The sequence below is a fragment of the Microcebus murinus genome, chromosome 9 (genome assembly GCF_040939455.1).
Source record: "Microcebus murinus isolate Inina chromosome 9, M.murinus_Inina_mat1.0, whole genome shotgun sequence".
Classification (NCBI taxonomy): domain Eukaryota; kingdom Metazoa; phylum Chordata; class Mammalia; order Primates; family Cheirogaleidae; genus Microcebus; species Microcebus murinus.
Window position 1 is genome coordinate 28,382,402 of NC_134112.1, and position 20,760 is coordinate 28,403,161.

Consider the following 20,760-nt stretch of genomic DNA (forward strand, 5'->3'; position numbering starts at 1 on the left):
TTGGGGGATTGGTTTTTCACCTGTAAATGTCACAGGTGGGAGTCTAGAGAAAAAGAAGACTCTCAGAATTAAATCTCCATGATTAAAATTCCTACCAAATGGTATGAGTAAACTGACCTACGGCATGGCCTCCTGCCAGCCCACGTTGAGGGAGAAGTGGGATGGCTTACTCCTCTGTACGTGAGGTCTGCTGTTGATTATTGGCATCTCTCTGGAGATTTGTGTCTAGTGCTCTGTTCTTTGCTCCTCCTCTGGGCTTACAGGAGGAAGATGGAACCATTAATGCCACTGGTGATTTTTTTTGTGTGTGGTAAGAGTGGTGATCACACTTGGCAAACGAACATTAAATGGCAAAAATTTTGTTTCTATATCTAGTAAAGATGTCAGAGCACAGTGTTTTTCTTTGAGAAAGATTTTAAAAACTGCCTAAAATGATCAAATTCTAAAGATTTCCCTATTAACCTGAGACTTTTGAAAGCAAAACTATTAACATGCTTTGGTTCAAGTCTTTTTTACAAATTTGAGAAAAGTTTTCGTTTAAAAAAGTAGAAATTAGCCAGGAGCTGGTTTTGTGGCTGTGTGTACTGATTACAGCACTGATGGATTAACCTGAGTATTTGGGAACTGAATACATAGTATGTAATAGGAATATAAGAAGGTTCAAGAGAGAATCCTGTAGGTGTTTCTTACCAAGTAGTTTGTAAGTTCCAGACAAAAATATCTTCTAATATTTCTAGAAATGTTGGCTTATTGGATGTACATAATGGGGTTTTTTTGTTTGTTTTTGGTTTTTTTTGACAAATGCATGTTTATTCTTTATTCAGTTGTGGCTCATCTTAAAATATTTCTTGGAATACCTTTTTTGGAATTAACTTACCCTTGAAAGTGTTTTTGTTATTGTTAGAAAGTGAAATATAAGCTGCATAAGTGTATGCATTGCTTGTGTACTTTAGAACTTTGAAGCTCTAAACTTTAGTTGGTTCACTGGTAACATTAATGAACCTTGAATTAGCTGTTTTATGAATCCAGTCACTGTGAACTCTTAGGTAAATGTGTCCTTTAGCCCTCCAAGAATGACTAGACTGTTTGAAAAAGAGACTCGGGAAGGGCTCAGCTGGGTCGAGGTGGGATGAAGTGAAGGAATGAGGTATAGAGATAAAATCCATTTATGAATAAATAACCTTTCAGGAGTTAGCCTTCGAAGTTTTCCAGTTTGTTCATGCATAAAGTGCAAAGGGAAGGCAGAGATGGAAGGAATAAAGAATTCTATGAGAAAGTACCTTATGGCATTTTACCGCTGAAATGACTTAGTTCTCTTCTAATCTTGTCCTGTGCTGGGGTGTGATAAGTATTGAATGATAATGGTAAGAGTTCTCATATATAATGAGAGTCAGGAGTGTTTCTCTTAGAGAATGGTTCCCTATGTATGTTTTTAAGAACCTAAACAGGTAAGGTGTGGAGCTAGTGTGCTTTGAATGCCATCATATTTGTTGATATGTAGCCCAGCATTTCATTTACTCATCAATAATCTACTTTGTATATGGCGGCACGGGGATATTAATTATCAATGTAATTTTGTCCCTCTATTCTAATACGTTTAAACTGTATAATGTCTACATGTCTTTTAAATCTACAGCACACTGACATTTTAGTTTAAGAAAACTGGGTAGAGCGAAGTGATATTTTAAATACCAACACTTTAAAGATGAATAATACCAGATCTTATCAATTTATTGTGGTCTTTTTTTCCTTCAACTTTCCTAGTATTCTTAATGTATGAGAACATGCCCATCTCAAAGCCAGCAAAAGCCTGGTCTGTAGCAAATAAGCATGCGTCTTCTGGCTTTCTTTCCCAACAGCAGTCAGAGACGGAGACGGTTCATCTGTTTATCCCAGCCCTATCCGTCGGTGCCATTATCGGCAAGCAGGGCCAGCACATCAAACAGCTTTCTCGCTTTGCAGGAGCGTCAATTAAGGTACTGTGCCTGCCAACTGTGGCTCTCCTGGTTCTTTAAAACAGATTACAGAAACATGAATCTTCTTGAATCTTCTTCACTTTATAATTTGAATTGAACGTCATGCATAAAAGTATGACAGAAAACCCCAACAGTAGTCTAAACCAGGTAAGTTAACTTACGTTTCCAGAAAAAAAGCAGTCCAGATAAGCAATCCAGGGCTGGGTGGAGGCCTTGCCCCACCAGGTGCTCCAGCAATCAGGTCTTTTTGTCGAGCCAGTTGAGAGAAGGACACAACAAAGCCTTTTTCCTGGGAAAGTTTCCTGTTAGCTGCAGGGATATTTCCACCTGTAGTCCATTGCCCAGAACTTGGCCAGATGAAGTTGAAGGGGCCCGCAGGTAAATGCAGTCCACGTGTGGTCAGCCAAACATTTTATTAGTATGGGAGGGTAGGGTAACAATTTCAGAGGACAACTAATGGTGTCTGCCATAATAGATATTGTGTGTTCTGAATGATTCTGTGTTTTAATGTGCTAAGACAATGTAATATTAAAAATAAAGGTCGTTTGTTTTAAGAATAACAAAGGTTGACAAAAACTTGATATATTGATAGCTTTCTTCAGGAAAACAGTCTTTCAGAGGTTTTATTTCGGTTATGTTTTATAAACTTTTTCAAAAAGATTTATGTAAAAGAACAAAGTATACTTAACTGTACAACCCACAAATCCTACTCCTGAGTATTTATACAAGAGAAATGAAAACTTAGGTTAATACAAAAAACCTTAGGTTAAGACAATAAACAAATGAGAAGAAACCAAATATTCTTTAGCTGGTGAATGGATAAAGTGTGGTCCATCTTTACAATAAATATTATTCAGCAATAAAAAGGAACCAAGTATTGGTAAATTTTGGAGGAAATCTCATGCATTGTGCTAAGAGAAATAAGTCAGAGGGCACAGACTACCTGATTCCATTTATATGATAATTCTTCCAAAGGTAAAACTGTAGGGATAAAGAACAAATCAGTGGTTGCTAGGAATTAGAGGTGGGAAGGGGTTGAATATGAGAGAGCATGAGGAACTTTGCAAGGGTGATGGAACTGTGTTCCGTATTTTCATTGTGGTGGTTTTTACACGACTACATTTGTCACTTCAAAGAGCTGGACATCCACAGTGAATTTTACTGTATATAAATTGAATAACTAAAAATCGAAACATACAGAAGTAGCCCTCATATACTCTCTTGTGGCAAAGGTAACAATATGTGAGCACAAAATCCAGCCAAAGTGAGTAAAGGAAAGAAGATGTAAAAGATCAAGTGGTGGGCCAGGCGTGGTGGCTTATGCCTGTAATCCGAGCACTCTGGGAGGCCAAGGCAGGAAGATCACTTGAGCTTAAGAGTTTGAGACCAGCCAGAGCAAGAGTGAGACCCCGTCTCTATTAAAAATGGAAAATATTAGCTGGGCATGGTGGTCCACACTTATAATGCTAGCTACCCAGGAGCCTGAGGCAGGAGGACTGCGTAAGCCCAGTAGTTTCAGGTGGTTGTGAGCTAGGTTGATGCCATAGCACTCTAGCCTGGGTGACAGAGCAAGACTCTATCTCCCTCTGTAAAAAAAAAAAAAAAGAAAGAAAAAGAAAAAAAAGTGGTGAACGAGCTTAACTGGCCATACAACCATATTTCTTTAACATAAGTTTACAGAAGTAGATTTGGTGAGTCTAAGGCATGTGTTTTTCAGGCTTTTGAAGAAGGTACAGCAGTTTATATGCCTCAATGTATGAGTGCCTTTAGCGTTAGCTCTCCATCACCAATATTGACAAATGTATTTTTTAAGAAAGAAAACTAGCTGGAAAGGTGTGGAGAACGATATCTTCTTCATAGGGTTTCCTGTGAAGTCTCCTAAGAGCTTGGACTAAAAGCAAGTAATTATTTGTTTTATAGACTCAAAATTAGCTAGTGCCCAGCATAAAGTAGGAATAGCGTCAGTTTGGCTCTAAGTGACATAAATATTAGCTTTCTAAGGAGGGAGAAAAGATGACTCCATTAGAAATAGACTTTTTTGATACAAACGTGGGAAAAAGTCTAGGATAACTGTATCAAGTCTTGACAGTGATCACCTTGAGTGGTGGAATGTACGATGATTTTACTGTATTTTTGCTTACTGTTACATGGTAACAATGTGTTTAAGAACTAATTTGCTTCTTGCACAGCAAATATCTAACATTTTTTTCTTTTAAAACAACCTGTGCCAGCTGGGTTCCCAAATCCTTCCTTACTCTGGGGTAATGCTGGTTCCCTCTCCCCTCCACAGTTTCTGCACCATTTTCTCTTGCTCAGTTAATGATAGTTTATTTCACATGTTACTCTGAGGGAATTTACTCATAGTCTTAAATTTGTGAAATAGCAAAAAATGTATAAAAACAGCTTAAGAAATTAATAGTTTTCTTTCTAAATCCCCCCCCCCACATCAGATGGGTAAATGTTACGTTGTCGTTATAAGGTTTGAGGGAGGCACATCTCACACATACGTGTGAAAACCCAGTCATCACACTTACGAACCACAAACGAATCTTGTTTCTAAATTACATGAAAAGGGTTCGGTGATGTAACTGGTATTAAAAAGCAGTGTCCTTTTCTGTGGAAGTAGAAAAGGTCATGTAGAGCAGTAGCTTCAAAACTTAGGGTACGGTTTCCTGGAGTGCCTGTTGCATACAGAGGAAGCCCGAGGGTTCTAGAGGCAAGTGGGCCAGCGACCCACCTTGAGCCTGCTGGGGTAGTTAACATGTTAACATGGGCAGTGGAGGCAGGGCCAGGTCTCTCTAGCTCTACTAGCTTTGTGGTCAGGGCCTTCTCCAGCCCTCCATTCCCCATTTGTGAAGTGAAGGTAATACTTCATCAGGATGTGGTGAGGATTAGCTGAGACACAGCATGTGTTTTACATTAGAGCCAGGCACAATACAGGGACACAAGTTAGAGCAGGCGCCCTTGACTGAATAACCCAAATATGAATCACAGCTCTCCATAATTTCCTTCCAGAAGGCTTTTAATTCTATACGTCAGTCGTGCGGATGCCAAGCTAGTTGGCCCAAGGTTTCTAGTAATGCCACCTGAAAGTATCATCACCTGTTGTCGATGGTCTGTTACAGATCGCTCCAGCTGAAGCACCAGATGCAAAAGTGAGGATGGTGATTATCACTGGACCACCAGAGGCTCAGTTCAAGGTAGGCGCTCTGGGGTGTGTGTGTGTAGATGACAAATGGATATGAAGAACGATAACGCCTTCTTTCTAGGAATTTAGTAAAATGGCTTCTTCCTATATTTGTCAAATACTCAGTAGAATTAATGGAAATTCATGTCTAAGAGCAGAATAGAGCCATATTTAAAATTACATGTCAGAAATAAAAACCCCAAAATCTTCTATTTGGGGAGTTCTGTAATAGTTTGTTGGGTTTACTTGTCTCATGAAGGTGAATTTTCTCAAAAGCCCTGCTACCGGCTGGGTGCGGTTGGCTGACGCCTGTAATCCTAGCACTCTGGGAGGCTGAGGTGGGCGGATTGCTCGAGGTCAGGAGTTCGAGACCAGCCAGAGCAAGAATGAGACCCCCATCTCTACCATAAATAGAAAGAAACTAATTGGCCAATTAATATATAGAGAAGAAAAAAAATTAGCCGGGCATGGTGGCACATGCTTGTAGTCCCAGCTACTTGGGAGGCTGAGGCAGGAGGATTGCTTGAGTCCAGGAGATTGAGGTTACTATTGAGCTAGGCTGACGCCACGGCACTCACTCTAGCCTGGGCAACAAAGTGAGACTCTGTCTCAAAAAAAAAAAAAAACCTGCTACCTTATGTGAAGGCAACCTTAAGACTGAAATTTACAAAGCTGGGTTAACATGTCTTAGAAACTTACTCCCAGGTTTTCCCCTCCTGTCCTGAGATGCCCTAATGTTGAATTAAAAGCCCTCTTTTCTTCCTGCCCTTGGATTAACTGCCTTTGCCCATAGATCTTCCACAAATCACTTGTAATCCTTGGGATTTTAGAGGTAGAAATGACAGAACTCTTGTAGCATTTGTCCTGGTGTGAATCATTGTGCATATTTATTGAGGTTTGAGGTCTTTGGGGCTGGAATGCCTCTCACTGAGCAGCACAGTGATGAAGAGCAGCCAGTTCAAATCCCAGCTGTGCCATTTACCCTGCGTGACCTCTGGCAAGTTACTCATCTGTAAAATGGGGATAAGAGTGCCTGCATCCTAAGGTAGTTGTAAGGTTTAAACAATATATAAAGTGCTTAGAATAGTGCCTAACACATAAGAAACACAAAATTAGTATGCTGCTGGTGTTCAGCAGACTCGGTGGATCAGACTAAGATGCCAAATCCACAAATTTTTTTTTTTTTTTTTTTTTTAACGAGACAGGGTCTCACTGCATTGTCCAGGCTGGTCTCAAAACTCCTGGGCTCAAGAAATCCTTCTCAGCCTCTCGCATAGAAAGGGAGTACAGGCAGGCACCACCACACCTGGCACAAATACATTCCTTGTAGTGTATGATTTGTCCCATAAAATTTAGTATGAATGTCTTGTGTGTTTTACATAAGAGCAACTACTGACTATATCACTAATTTGTCCAAAACTCATTTTCTTGATCCTATGATTTAGCAGCTGGGTAAGAGGGCAATTAACCTTAAGCCTTAGGTTTTTTTTAGCTCTTAAATGTGGCCAGTAGCAGTGCCTACATTTTCTCCCACCCCTTAAAAAAAAAAAAAAAAAAAAAAAAAAAAAAAAAAAAGCCTCATCACTTTCTTTGACCTCTCTTTTCTTCAGACCGTGTTCGTGTTTTTCACTAAAAACCCAAACTTGCTTTCACTTCATTTTATAGAGGTACTCTGAGATGTGGGAGCAGTTGGCTAGGCTCACAATGAAGTGAAGAAAGTTATTCCCTCACAGCAGCCTTGTGGTCCAGGCAGTGTAAATCATAACTCATAATATTGGAAATTGCTTCCTGTCCTGAATCTTCAGGGTCATTCACTTTTAGTTTGAAAGCTTAAAAATAAATGCAAATATGAATTATTGCATGTTTCTCCTGGGTGCTGAGCTTTTACTCTTATAATTGGAATTACTGTCTTGCAACTCCTGTGATGGTTGTATGATGGGAAATTCTAAGTTGTTTCCCTATACCCTCTAATACCCATACTTTATAATTAAAGCATTTAAGAGAAGCTGTAATGGTTAAATCTCATTTATGTGATAAGTGATAATAATGAATGTTTTATTTTAAAGATATAAAGAATTATAAGTAAACCTAATCATATTTATTCATATGAATTTAAGAGCTTCTGTTTTGGAGGATAGTGTATATCCCTAGTGTCCTTTTAACTGTGTTAAGATAATCATTTTTCTATAGTCCCCTAAAATAAGTGTAGCATTTCTGGACCAACTCTCAGATGACTTTTTCCTTTGGTGTATACCAAACCAAAGTAATGGTTGTATGTAATAGATGTGTCTTATATATAACTTCCAGTTGTATGCAGTAGGTGACAGGATATGTTGAGACTGTAAATATCAGAAGTGGGTGTTAACTTGACTTTGTAGCCTCTTTATTCAAAGGAGAAACCACTTGGCTAAGATGGAGAAACATGTCTAAACAGAAAATATTCTTAGGTTTCTAACTCGCCCATTTAGACATGAGCCTGGCATAGCTGGCTCTGTAATTCTTTTGTAGTCTCTTTTGCTCGAGAGAAATGCAATTAATTTCTCCCTGCCAGCATGAGAGGTTTCACCTTTCACAATTGGAGTGCAAATGGCCATTTGCCCACAAAAATCATTTATTTTTAGTTAAGCTATTAATTGTCGTTAACTGTCTGTCAGAAGAATATGGCTTATCCTTCTTTTGTTAATCAGTTGCCTCACTTGAGATGGGCAATAGTTACTATAAACCTTTCCAGGGCTTCCTAACTTCTCTTAATGCTGTCTTCAGCAATCTATGAAATGCAGATGCATCACTACAAAGGGCTAATAAGGATGGGTGTGGGCCATATTTAAAGTTAAGCGATCTATTGTGTTTCATACATGATTGACACTGATAGGATATATTCTCATCTGTAGGCTCAGGGAAGAATTTATGGAAAAATTAAAGAAGAAAACTTTGTTAGTCCTAAAGAAGAAGTGAAACTTGAAGCTCATATCAGAGTGCCGTCCTTTGCTGCTGGCAGAGTTATTGGAAAAGGAGGCAAAACGGCAAGTACTTCAGCAAAACCTGTGCAGTGGTATGAAAGGGAAGGCGTTGAAAGGTACTTAGGAGTTCCAAGTCCCTGAATTTTGGCTAATTTATAGAAAGCAGGACCATCTTGACCCAGGTTTGGAGATGATTGCTTTTTGTATCCTGTCTGTTGTCAGCTACTAGTCAAAGTAATGCATCTCTTTCAGACCACTTTGTGTGAGACAACTGTCCTATATTCATAAAGGGCATTTATTTAGCATTATTTAGTTGATATGATTTAGCTGTTTATTTTTATTTTGCAAACGGTAATATGAACTGAAAATTTTTAAAGATGTCATCTACAACTTGTTACCTCTGTAAGTGGAAAAAGTAAATGGCTTCCAGTCTCTCTACTACATACAGCTTCTAAGTCATTTTCAAAGCTATTTACAGTTTTGAAGTGATTGATGAGAGTATATACTTCGGAATTGGACTTTCAGGATTTGAATCTGGTTCTGCTATTCACTTTTGTAACAGGGCAAATCAGTTTCTTTGAATGAGCTTTAGTTTTAAGTATCTTGAAATGGGAATAATACTAATAACCTCATATAATTAGTACTGTGGTAAACATAATTTGTAAAGCAGTAGCTCAGTGTCTAGCGCATAGTAAGTACTCAGGAAATCGTAGTTTTAAAATTCCACTTGACGTGATTTGTATTTCTAATTCAGGTGAATGAGCTCCAGAATTTGTCAAGCGCAGAAGTTGTTGTCCCTCGTGACCAGACGCCTGATGAGAATGACCAAGTGGTTGTCAAAATAACTGGTCACTTCTATGCTTGCCAGGCAAGTGGGATCTAAAATAAGCTCTTCTGAATCTTTCTGAAATGGAAGTGATTCTCACTTGAGTACTCCCACCCCATACAAATATTTAAAGTTATCTGATTGATGTGTAACACTTTCAAGCTCTCTCTTAGCAGATGATTTCAGAGACTAGCAAACTGATGCGTACATATCTTGAATCTTCAAATGGATTTCTATTTGAAGTTGTTGAAATGGAGTACTAAAATAACTTGTAATAACTTTTGATCAGGTAGAATTTTCAAAGCTCCGTCCTTTTGCAGGTTGCCCAGAGAAAAATTCAGGAAATTCTGACTCAGGTAAAGCAGCACCAACAGCAGAAGGCTCTACAAAGTGGACCACCTCAGTCAAGGCGGAAGTAAAGGCTCAGGAAACAGCCCTCCACAGAGGCAGATGCCAAACCAAAGACAGATTGCTTAACCAACAGACGGGCGCTGACCCCCTATCCACAATCACATGCACAAGTTTTTACCTAGCCAGTTGTTTCTAAGGACCAGGCAACTTTTGAACTCCTGTCTCTGTGAGAATGTATACTTTATGCTCTCTGAAATGTATGACACCCAGCTTTAAAAAAAAAAAAAAAATAAGGGGGGAGGGGAGGGAAAGAGAGGCGCGCTCTGCACTTCCCTTTGTAGTCTCACAGCATAACAAATATTTTAATTTCTCTTACTATTCCCCCATAATGCAAGAAATTGGCTTAATGATGCATTCACTAAATTCCTCAAATATAAATAGATTGCTCCTAAATCCAATTGGTAAAATTGGATCACAATAATTATCACAGGAACTTAAATGTTAAGCCATTAGCATAGAAAAACTGTTCTCAGTTTTATTTTTATCTAACACTAACTTGAATAACCTAAGGGAAGTGCTGAATGGTGTTGGCAGGGGTATTAAACGTGCATTTTTACTCAACTACCTCAGGTATTCAGTAATACAATGAAAAGCAAAATTGTTCCTTTTTTTGAAAATTTTATATACTTTATAAAGATAAAAGTCCAACTGTTTTTTAAAAAATAAATTTAAAATTTAACACCTATCAGCTAACAGGCAAATAATTGAGAAAGAATTTTACTTCTGGCTGGTGACAGTTAAGCTAGAAAATTAATTTCAGGTTTTTTGAGGCTTTTGACACCGTTATTAGTTGAAAAATCCAATAAATGTTCACGGATATGGAGCAGTGCCTATATTTGGAGAGCAGCAATACCATTTATTCTTTCATTTATAGTTGGGAGAGTTTTCAGTGGTACTAACAGAGCAAAGTGGTGGCAGGAGGATTTGGAACGGCTGGTTTAAATGGCTTTAGGAGACTTCGGTTTTTTTGTTTAGCTACATGACTGAGTGCATAAATGCTTTGTGCTTTTGACTATCACTACCTAAAGAAAGTGCATCAATGAAGAGATGCAAGACTTTAAACAGATTGGCAAAACGCAAGATTCAGCTTGTCTTATAGGATGCTTAGTTTGCCAATACACTTCAGACCAGATGGTCTCCACTTAGAGCAGACTCTGAAAGTAACTGCTTTGTGAAGACCAAGGGGATAGTCAGAGATGGTATGACAGTGTTTGAAGGCAACAAAGGGCTACATCTTCACATGCCCAGCCCTGTCACGAGCCTCACTAAGCTATTTTGAAGATTTTTAAGCAATGATAAAAGGAAGTCCACCTAAAATATTACATAAAATGTAGTAGGATTTCTGTGTACTCTGCAACCAGTTATTTGAAAGTAAGTCAAGAGGTAGAGGATACATGAAAACAGTTTTTGGAATATAATTTGAATGACTGTGAAAACATCTGACCTTTGATACTGAACTTGTTTGTCCATTCCTTAACTTGATGGCAAAGCCCCGTTATGTACAATTGTGTGGGTGTGGGTGGTCTCCAAGGCCATGCTGCTCTCTGAATTGTTTTGTGTTGCATTTGTTAGTAGGATGATCACAGTCATTAACACTGATCTGAAGGGCATATATAATAACCCTTAAATCAGTTCGCCTCATTCATATTTCAAGATGAATTTCTACACATACTAGATAAGTTTTTCTGAAGATCACATCAATTAGACATTTTGGAAATTATTTGAAATGTTTTCAGAAAACCAGTTTATTTTGTAGTTTTATCATTTTTCTCACTGGATTCGCTTAGCAGTCATAATTTTTTTTCCATACAATGAATTACTAAAAAAAAAAAAAAATCAGACTGGCTTTCTTGTTGGATTTCAGGTGGGATGTGTTTTAAGGCCAGAGTTCTTCCTCAATATTTGATTTTTTTGCAATATTTGATTTTTTAAAAACAAAGGTGCTGCATTTATATCTGCTGGTTTAAATTTCTGTCATTTCATTTCACTTTAGCCTTTTAGTGTGGCAAATCATTTTACTTTTACTTAAGCATTGGTAATTTGGTACTAGCTAAGAAATAATTCTATAATTGAGTTTTGTACTCATCATATATGCATCATTCCTCCTCTATAATGTGCCCCAAATGCAGCTTCATTTTCCCAATACCTTGATGCAGAATAAAGTTTTTCATCATTTAGGTGCAGCTTGTTATGTGTAGTGTTTTACTTTTGGTTTTAAAAGGAATGTGAATGTTCTGAATTTTGAGTTTTTGTGGTAATACTATGTCAATCTTGAAATAAGTTTATAATGGTAAATTAGTTTTTCTACCCATGCTACTTAATGTCAACTTCGATAATGCCTCTCTTGCACATGAACTAAGTAAGGAGTATAGTTTTCTAGAGTTTTTCCTAATACTTTAGCTGTCTTATGTCATTTGGAATATTCTGGAAGGGTTCAGAAGTCCTTTTAGAAGAATATCCTGGTATTTACTGTCTTCTGTCATCACCTAAAAGAATACGTAATGGGACCAGTGGTGTGATGATGCCTTAAAAATTTGTGGCCATTCTGTTAAACAGATAAACAAAACTGATTTTCAAAAATCTGACCAGAGAGCTCAGGTTAAAGCACAGGAGCCAGTGTTAACTATAAAAAATCCTGATGGGATTTCAGGCATAAAGGGATCATGTTAAAATTTTGGTTTGAATGCACTGATTCTTGGCATGCAAGTATTAGCTCATTTATGTACAGTCTCTGTATGAAGCATGAGGTAGACAAGACTTGTGCTAACAGCAGTGTAACCAAGGAGATGGGATATAGTAATTATATTTTTCAATTGACTCAATCTGAAATGACTAATGCAGTCCATATAATTTTATTCACATTTGAACTCCACTGGAGTCAGAGTCAGAGATGAAGTGTCATCTTCTATTCCAAGAATGAAGTCTTCAGGTAACGTCTCAGGTGGTATTTGAGCTAACTGGTCATCATAAGAACGCAGGGTCCATAATTTCTCTAATTCATAGATTTCTCTTGTTTCTGGAAGCATCAAATGAAGCACCATGCTGCCTGTCAGGGACAGATAGGAGTTGCAACGAAGTTCATTTGCTTTTATTCTCATGATCTCACAACATTCTAGGAACTAGAGCAGTGGTTTGTGAAGTGTGGTTCCCAGATTAGCATCACCTGGGAACTTTTTAAAAATGCAAACTGTGGACCCCATCCCAGCAAGACCACCACAGAAGTGATGCCGCGCCTTTCTCAGTGCATCATATAGGAGGTACGTGATGTTAGCCTGCCGGGTTTCTCTTGCGAGACAAGTATCACACATTTCTGCACATCCTATGAGCAAAGCACCTCTTGTTCGGATTGTCTTTTCAAGGATGTCTGTATAGTGAATATACTCTCTCCAGTGCAAAGGGCAGCTTTAGCAACATTTCTCAGACAATTTTTTTTTTTTTTTTTTTGAGACAGTCTCGCTTTGTTGTCCAGGCTAGAGTGAGTGCCGTGGCGTCAGCCTAGCTCACAGCAACCTCAAACTCCTGGGCTCGAGTGATCCTTCTGCCTCAGCCTCCCGAGTAGCTGGGACTACAGGCATGCGCCACCATGCCCGGTTAATTTTTTTATATATATATATCAGTTGGCCAATTAATTTCTTTCTATTTTATAGTAGAGACGGGGTCTCGCTCTTGCTCAGGCTAGTTTTGAACTCCTGACCTTGAGCAATCCGCCCGCCTTGGCCTCCCAAGAGCTAGGATTACAGGCGTGAGCCACAGCGCCCGGCCTCTCAGACAATTTTTGATTGTCACAACTGGGGAGAAGGATGTATACTGCTAAACATCCTACAATGTGTAAGAGACACCCATCTACCCTGCCCCCAAAGCAAAATTACCTGGTTGTGATGAGAAGTCTACTTCCTGCTAATTATAAAGGACATGGAAACCCTAATCTGAGTTCCTCTTACAACTGTTGAGTGTCCTCTGGCCCCTCTGTTGCCCTTATAGGATCTGGGGCTGAGAAAACCAGTACAAAATTGATGATCCTGGTAATTAACTCCAGAATAGTCTTATAACTGGTAGGACAACTTTATTAGCCTGCAAGTAGGATAAAACCTACTCCTCACACTTCTTAAGTATCTTGTTGGGAGATGCTTAGGAACTGTACATATTAATACCCAAACTTGTTAGATCTTTACAAATTTCTAGTCTTCTGCTCTTGTCCTTCCTTATACCCAGAATGACCCTCATTTATTTATGGCTGAGGTCACATGCACCCCAGCCCCCAAGAGGCCTTCTACCACCACTCTCTCCCATATCTGTCATTCACACTCCTGACCTGTGTGTCTACGTATTATATATATGTATACACACCATATAGTATGAGAATTCACATGTGATTAACAGCACCTGGATTATAATTAAACATTAAATTTTTAAATTCTTTCATGGAAATGCACTCAGCAATTTTGATCTCAATCCTTTTGCAACTGGAAACAAAATTAGTGTAATACCAATATATATCTGTGAAATACGTGCCAAAATTAACTTACCAAAATCCATACACAGCCAGTCATCAGTGTCCTTCCCCTCAATCTTAACATGAGGCTCACTCTTACATTTCAGGTATTTATACTGAAAAAAGCAGGTCATTTATTAAAGGGAGGGAAAAATTAGTTACGTTTTTATAACTCAACAATTCCCATTTACAGTAGCATAAAAAAAATACTTAACCACAGGGGCAAAAGACTTGTACACTGAAGGCTATCAAATATTGCTGAAAGAAATTAAAGATACCCCATATTTATGGATTAGAAGACTTAAAAAGCAGTCAACAAATATCTATCAAAAAGAAAAACCCATCCTAACATTTATCCGAAAGCTTTTATAAAGCTACGGGTAATCAAAACAGTATGGTACTCCGTCATAAAGACTTATAGACCAATAGAGTAGAAGAGAGAACCTAGTTAAGAGTTAAACCAATGCAGAAGGACAGTCTTCCAACAAATGGTGCATAGGAAATGATACCCTAACTCAAAATGGATTACATACTTGACCATAAGACTTAAAACTCTTATAACATAGGGGAAAGATTCGTGACATTGGTTTGGCAATGGTTTCTTGGATATGACACTGAAGGGAGAAGCAACTAAAAAATAACTGGGCTTAATCAAAATTAAATACTTTTGAGTAGATCAAAGGATACTCTCACCAGACAGTGGCTCACTCCTATAATCCTAGCACTTTAGGAGGCTGAGAGAGGAGGATGGCTTGAGAACAGCCTAAGCAACAAAACAAGGTCCCTGTCTGTACAAAAAAATTAAAAATTAGTCCGGTGTGGTGGCACGTGCCTGTAGCCCTACTCTGGAGGCTGAGGTGGGCTTGAGCCCTGGAGTTTGAGGTTTCAGTGAGCTATGATACTCTCCAGCTGGGCAACAGAGCAAGATCCTGTCCCAAGGTGGGTAGAGGGGAAAAGATACTCTAAACATATTCAGAAAATACAAAACTCTTACAACTCAACAAAAATAACAAGCAAAAAACCCCCTGATTTTAACACATTGACTGGCACACCAGAAAAATATTTTTCCTTGGGACTGTATTTTATTACAAAAACAATAAAAACTTTGAAAACAATGATCTATTTTCTATTTTTTTTCAATAAAATATGAACTTGAAAAATGATAAAGTGTGTTTTTCTTGACTTGTCAGGCTTACGTATAATTTAAAAGTTTTTTTTTTTTTTTTTTATATTTTTTTTTTTGAGACAGAGTCTCGCTTTGTTGCCCAGGCTAGAGTGAGTGCCGTGGCGTCCTAGCTCACAGCAACCTCAAACTCCTGGGCTCGAGTGATCCTTCTGCCTCAGCCTCCCGGGTAGCTGGGACTACAGGCATGCGCCACCATGCCCGGCTAATTTTTTTTTTTATATATATATCAGTTGGCCAATTAATTTCTTTGTATTTATAGTAGAGACGGGGTCTCGCTCTTGCTCAGGCTGGTTTTGAACTCCTGACCTTGAGCAATCCGCCCGCCTCGGCCTCCCAAGAGCTAGGATTACAGGCGTGAGCCACAGCGCCCGGCCAATTTAAAAGTTTATAAATAGAAAAATGAAACATGTTGACTTATATTCATTTAATCCACATTTTTTTTAGAATTCATTTGTCAATATTATAACAATAAGAACAAGAAGTAAGATTTTCACAAACCAACTGCAAGGTTTTGCTTCCCGGGCTGAAAACTAGTGTGAGTTAACTATAACTCACATGGCAGTTAATGTGTTAAAATGGGCAAAGGATTTGAATAGACACTTCTCCAAAGAATATATACAAATGGCCAATAAGCAAATGAAAATATGCTCAACATCATTCATCTTTAGGGAAATGCAAGTTAAAACTGAAATGGGTTATCCCTTCACACCCATTTGGATGACTGTCATAAGAAAAAAGCCCAGGAAATAACAGGGTTGGGTAGGATGTGTAAAACCTTTGTCGGAATGTAAAATGGTATGGCCACTATGGAAGAATATGGCAGCTCCTCAAAAAATTAAAAACAGCACCACCATATTATCTAGTAATTCCATTTCTGGGTACATACCAAAAGAATTAAAAGTAGGGACATAAGCAGTATTTCTACACCCATATTTATAGCAGCATTATTCACAATAGCCAACAGGAGAAAGCAACCTGGACAATTCACTGTCCATCAGTGAATGAATGGATAAAAATATGGTATACAAGAAAGATAGAATATTATTCAGCCTTAGGACAGAAAGCCAATCTGGACAACATAGCAAGACCCTGTCTTTATTCAAAAATAAAGCCAGGCACAGTGTTTTACACATGTAATCCCAGCTACTGGGTAGGTCTCAGACAAGAGGATCACCTGAGCCAGTGGCTCATGCCACTGCACTCCAGCCTGGGCAATAGAGTGAGACCATGTCTCTTTAAAAAAAAAAAAAAATACTGGCACTTGCTACAATCTGGATGCACCTTAAACACATTATGTTAAGGGATGTAAGTCAGCTACAAAGGGACAAATACTGAAATACCATATGATTCTATTTATACAAGATACTGAAGAGTGGTCAAATTTATAAAGACAGAAAATAGAATGGTGGCTGCCTGAGGAAGAGGGAATGAGGAGTTACTGTTTAACCACTTCGGAACCAGCGCCGACTATAGTGGATAGCCACAGATGGACGCGCACAGCGAATTTAGCCAACAGCCGTGATATGAAGGTGCACAGCCGAGCGTTGACTTCAGCCGACAGCCGTGATATTATGACTTTTCTAATTTTTCATTTATCAAAATAGTGAACATTTAAATAACATAATAAAAACATATGTATATGTTACCTATTCTGATTTACAAGTAAAGCTGCCTGCCTGTAAAGTAAAACAAGCTTTCAGTAATTTAAAGCTTTCCTAATCACACAAGAGCAAAATGGATTCATTGTCAATGCACAGCACAAACTATCCTGTGTACTATGAGTGCCAGCTGTTGGCAAGGTTTCTCGCGTGGTACCGAAGTGGTTAAGTGGTCATTTCTAAGTTGTCCTCTTAATTCCACTGCACTATTACATCTGATAGAGACCCTGTCTAATAACTTCTCTGTGCTCTCCTGTTCTCTTCCTATCTCTCCAACTAATACTTTTTTTGGCAATCTTCCTATGCTCTGTCATGTTGCACCAGGACTGTGTTCAGCTCCCTTATTTCACAACCCTTTTCTAGGCAACCCCATCTATTTTTAGTCTGAGCTGTCTCCTTTATGACCAATTTCCAATAGGGCGAGAGAGGTTATGTTGTCCTGCAGAATGGTACCATAATCAGCTGGAGACCTCCAAATACACCTTCTTCCTTACTCTGATTCATATTCAGTCCAATTGAAAAATGACCCACCTTCCCTCAACTAGACCTGTGAATTCACAGGACAAGGACTACATCTTTTTCATTTTTACCTTCCCAATATCCAGCACAGTGCTTGGGAACACAGGACATGCTCAGACACTTTAATCAAACAATAGGCCACCACTGCCCCATAGAATGTTTCTGCAATTATGGAAATGTTTTATGGCTAATATGGTAGCCATTAACCACATGTGACTACTGAATACCTGAAATATGGCTAGTACAGCTGTAGAACTAAATTTTTAAATTTATAATTAAACGGGCACATTCGCTAGTGGCTACCATTATTAGACAGTGCTGCTCTAGAACTCCCTCTGGCTTACACTGTCTCCTAGCTTGCCTCAAGTTGTTTTTTTTTTTTCTTGTGGTCACAAGAGACAATAGAAATACCTTAACTCTAGAGGCTGGATATTGGTTCCCATACCTTTCACTATCAAACAACATAAAATTTATTATGCAAATTCTGAAAATTTAGGTTTCTTATATAACCTCACATGATGATTTTACTGTTGCTCCTCAGCCTCATGCATTGACTATTCCATTCAGTTAATGATCCAAAAGAGAAAAGAAAACATCCTACCATTTTCACAATGTAGTAGGCCATGGCATGTAAGTGTCGGGTTGAAGTTCCACTACCAATCACAAAGTAATCTGTGTATTTCATTTCTGGAGGAACCTTGATAACACAAATGTCTCTTGCATTCTCTTGCCTCAGTAGTAAAACCATCATATCGATGTCAAACTTGGGACCAACATGATCTGAAATGCATAAATATTTATGTCAGATGGCCAAGTAGAAGACAGACTTGTATGCATCAGAGATGGAGGCAGCTGACAGTGAAACTGCTCCTCCATGAGAGTATTTAGATCCAAAATGTTTTGAAAGACAGCAGGGCCCAGGCCTCCTGGAAGCTGAACCTGGGCATCACTATCATATAGCACTGTTCACCTTTTATTGTCAGTGTGCTCAGATTACACAGTGCCACTATACATCCTTTCCTATTACCATATGTGGGCAGAAGGACACATCAGTGACAAATGACTTTCTATTCACTAGTACTTGAAATGAGCAAGTATCTCAAACACAGAAAGGCTATACAAAAACAGTCACACAAAGTCATGAAGAGGGGATATACTGGGACATGTTAAAATCAATCTTGAGGCCCGGTGCAGTGACTCACGCCTGTAATCCTAGCACTCTGGGAGGCCAAGGCGGGCGGATTGTTCAAGGTCAGGAGTTCGAAACCAGCCTGAGCAAGAGCAAGACCCTGTCTCTACTATAAATAGAAAGGAATTAGTTGGCCAACCAATATATATAGAAAAAAAAAATTAGCCGGGCATGGTGGCGCATGCCTGTAGTCCCAGCTACCCGGGAGGCTGAGGCAGCAGGATCGCTTTAGCCCAGGAGTTTGAGGTTGCTGTGAGCTAGGCTGACGCCAGGGCACTCACTCTAGCCTGGGCAACAGAGTGAGACTCTCTCTCAAAAAAAAAAAAAAAAAAAAAAATCAATCTCGGACACAAAGGATCACAGTACTAGAACAGTGAGCTGGAAGGGCTCTAAGGTACTATCTGGTCCAAAACCTTCAATTGAGAGATGATGAAACAAGCCTAGCATAATTAGCATGGCCTAAGATTAACCAATGAGGGAGCTAAAATTTTAAGTGATTCTCACTTTGAACCCTCAAGTTTTTCTTATAAAGCATTTGGATTGTTAACAACTGTTAATCTATAAATACATATTTTTTTTCCTGTAGAAATTTAGATATTCTGCTCTTCAGCTTGGAGTATTATAGCCTGTAAATTTATAGCTCTCTTAAGTTTTAAAGCTGACTCCAAAGAACCCAGTAGCTAAGTCCACTAAGACCTCTCTGCCTCATTACTCTTTCTCAGATGTGATCTGTTTACTATCTCTCAAGTTTCTAAAAAGGTTAGCAATAATTAGAGGATCTTAACTTGGACCCATCCCCTATTAAGCGCTTCTTACCCACCCCTTAGCCCTCAGCTCCTGGCTCTCTCTCAGAATCCTCATGCTCTAACACTCCCGACAAATCCATTTCCCAGGACGCTAGGAGCCTAAAGGGGGGATAAGGACGACGAGATGGTGGTGCCAAAGGTCCGAACAGCTAGGGTTTTGGAGACGACAGTTCATCTCTTGCGCCCACAGATTTTTTTGTTTTTTTTTTTTTTTTTTTTTTAGACAAGAGTCTCACCCTGTTGCCCGGGCTACAGTGCCGTGGCGTCAGCCTAGCTCACAGCAACCTCAAGCTCCTGGGCTAAAGCAATCCTGCTGCCTCAGCCTCCGGAGTAGCTGGGACTACAGGCATGCGCCACCATGCCTAGCTAATTTTTTCTGTACATACTTTTAGTTGTCCAGCTAATTTTCTTTCTATTTTTAGTAGAGACGGGGTCTCGCTCTTGCTCAGGCTGGTTTCGAACTCCCGACCTTGAGCGATCCTCCCGTCTCGGCCCCCCAGAGTGCTAGGATTACAGGCGTGAGCCACCGCGCCCGGTCTCGCAGATTCTTAATTGTGAAACGAGAAGGTTGGCGCCAACAACCTTTGAAGTCCCTGCCAGCTCTGGATCTGCAGAAGTTTGGTGACTCGGGAGAAATGCATTAAGAGGGGAACCCGGGGCTGCCTTAGCCCGGACCCGGTTCCTGGCTGCCCGGAAAAGACCGCTTTCGCTCTCCACGCCCGTACCTTTTGCGCTCAACTGTGGGCGTCCCTCTCCGGCCGTCCCCTCCGCCTGCTCCTCCAGCCGGGGCCCGCTGTGCAGGCCACGCACAAGGCCCGGGGTCAGGCAGGCCCAGCGGGAGGCTGGTCCCGCAGGAAGCCGTTCCACGGCCAGCAGCCCAAGCTGGGGCCGAATTCCAGCCGCTACCCGGAACAGTGCTCTGCGCCACAAGAGCGACCCGAGCCGCCGAGCCACACAGCCACCTGGCCCCATTGCCGTCGGCGGCGCGGGCCAGGGCTGCACACAGGCGCTGCGGCTTTCAATTGGCCAGGTCAACCGGCGCGGCACGGAAATTCTACGTCAGACGCGTGGGCGGAGTCAGGACCCGAAGGCCGGGCCATGGGCGGAGTCTGGAGGCCGTGAACCGGAAGCGCTGACTCGAGATTAGGCTTCGTAGGAGGGGACGTCTGGGATCGATTGCTTGACTGACTTTGCCCTGTGTGGTAGAGATGCTCTACGTTGTCGTCTTCTCTCTCTCTTTTTTGTCTGTGTCCGTACATTAAATGTAAGAAATATTTAACTGTTCTCTGCACAGCGCCTACTGAATGTATAGAAGTTGCCGCTGTTGATTAGACTGGAATTAGGATGCGTAATTTTCTACCTTCTCTCATTACCAAAACATATTCAAGATTCCCTTGCAAATTTGAAATCCCATGAGAAAAATGTATTATCTGGGCTAGGGTAGGGTGGGAGGCAGAGATGTAAAGGACCATTTAGAAAACGTTCTTAGGTTAGCCCTGCATCGACACCACCTTTATGGGAGGAGTTTCCGCCAATAGACCACACCTGGG

General features: G+C 39.9%; 2 protein-coding genes and 1 non-coding gene across 3 annotated transcripts in view; 1 reads left to right on the top strand and 2 right to left on the bottom strand.

Moving 5' to 3' along the window:
* Positions 1 to 9,556, top strand: part of IGF2BP3 (insulin like growth factor 2 mRNA binding protein 3) — a 131,622-nt gene extending 122,066 nt beyond the window's left edge. Inside the window, exons 11-15 of the mRNA XM_076006374.1 lie at positions 1,860 to 1,976; positions 5,102 to 5,176; positions 8,055 to 8,186; positions 8,878 to 8,991; positions 9,270 to 9,556. Of these exons, the coding sequence (XP_075862489.1) occupies positions 1,860 to 1,976; positions 5,102 to 5,176; positions 8,055 to 8,186; positions 8,878 to 8,991; positions 9,270 to 9,368 (537 nt within the window). The 3' untranslated portion in view covers positions 9,369 to 9,556. The remainder of the gene's footprint in view (positions 1 to 1,859; positions 1,977 to 5,101; positions 5,177 to 8,054; positions 8,187 to 8,877; positions 8,992 to 9,269) is intronic.
* On the bottom strand, positions 4,421 to 4,525 carry LOC142873229 (small nucleolar RNA U13). The gene has a single exon (XR_012921269.1). It is a non-coding gene; the product is annotated as a small nucleolar RNA U13 (small nucleolar RNA).
* Positions 9,557 to 12,196: 2,640 nt separating the features above from the next.
* Positions 12,197 to 20,258, bottom strand: MALSU1 (mitochondrial assembly of ribosomal large subunit 1). The gene is made up of 4 exons (XM_012773315.2): positions 19,936 to 20,258; positions 17,817 to 17,995; positions 13,887 to 13,968; positions 12,197 to 12,406 (listed from the first exon to the last, which is right to left on the bottom strand). Exons 1-4 carry the CDS (start codon positions 20,180 to 20,182, stop codon positions 12,213 to 12,215), a joined length of 702 nt encoding a protein of 233 aa, XP_012628769.2. The 5' UTR covers positions 20,183 to 20,258; the 3' UTR covers positions 12,197 to 12,212.
* Positions 20,259 to 20,760: the final 502 nt, after the last annotated feature.

Bases quoted from the DNA above. Each gene is read 5' to 3' on its own strand.
- MALSU1 (XM_012773315.2), bottom strand. From the start codon at position 20,182: ATGGGGCCAGGTGGCTGTGTGGCTCGGCGGCTCGGGTCGCTCTTGTGG. The intron at 17,996-19,935 runs GTACGGGCGTGG...TATGCATTTCAG, and splicing joins CCCACAGTTGAGCGCAAAAG to ATCATGTTGGTCCCAAGTTT. The intron at 12,407-13,886 runs GTAAGTTAATTT...TGTCCCTGACAG, and splicing joins CTGGCTGTGTATGGATTTTG to GCAGCATGGTGCTTCATTTG.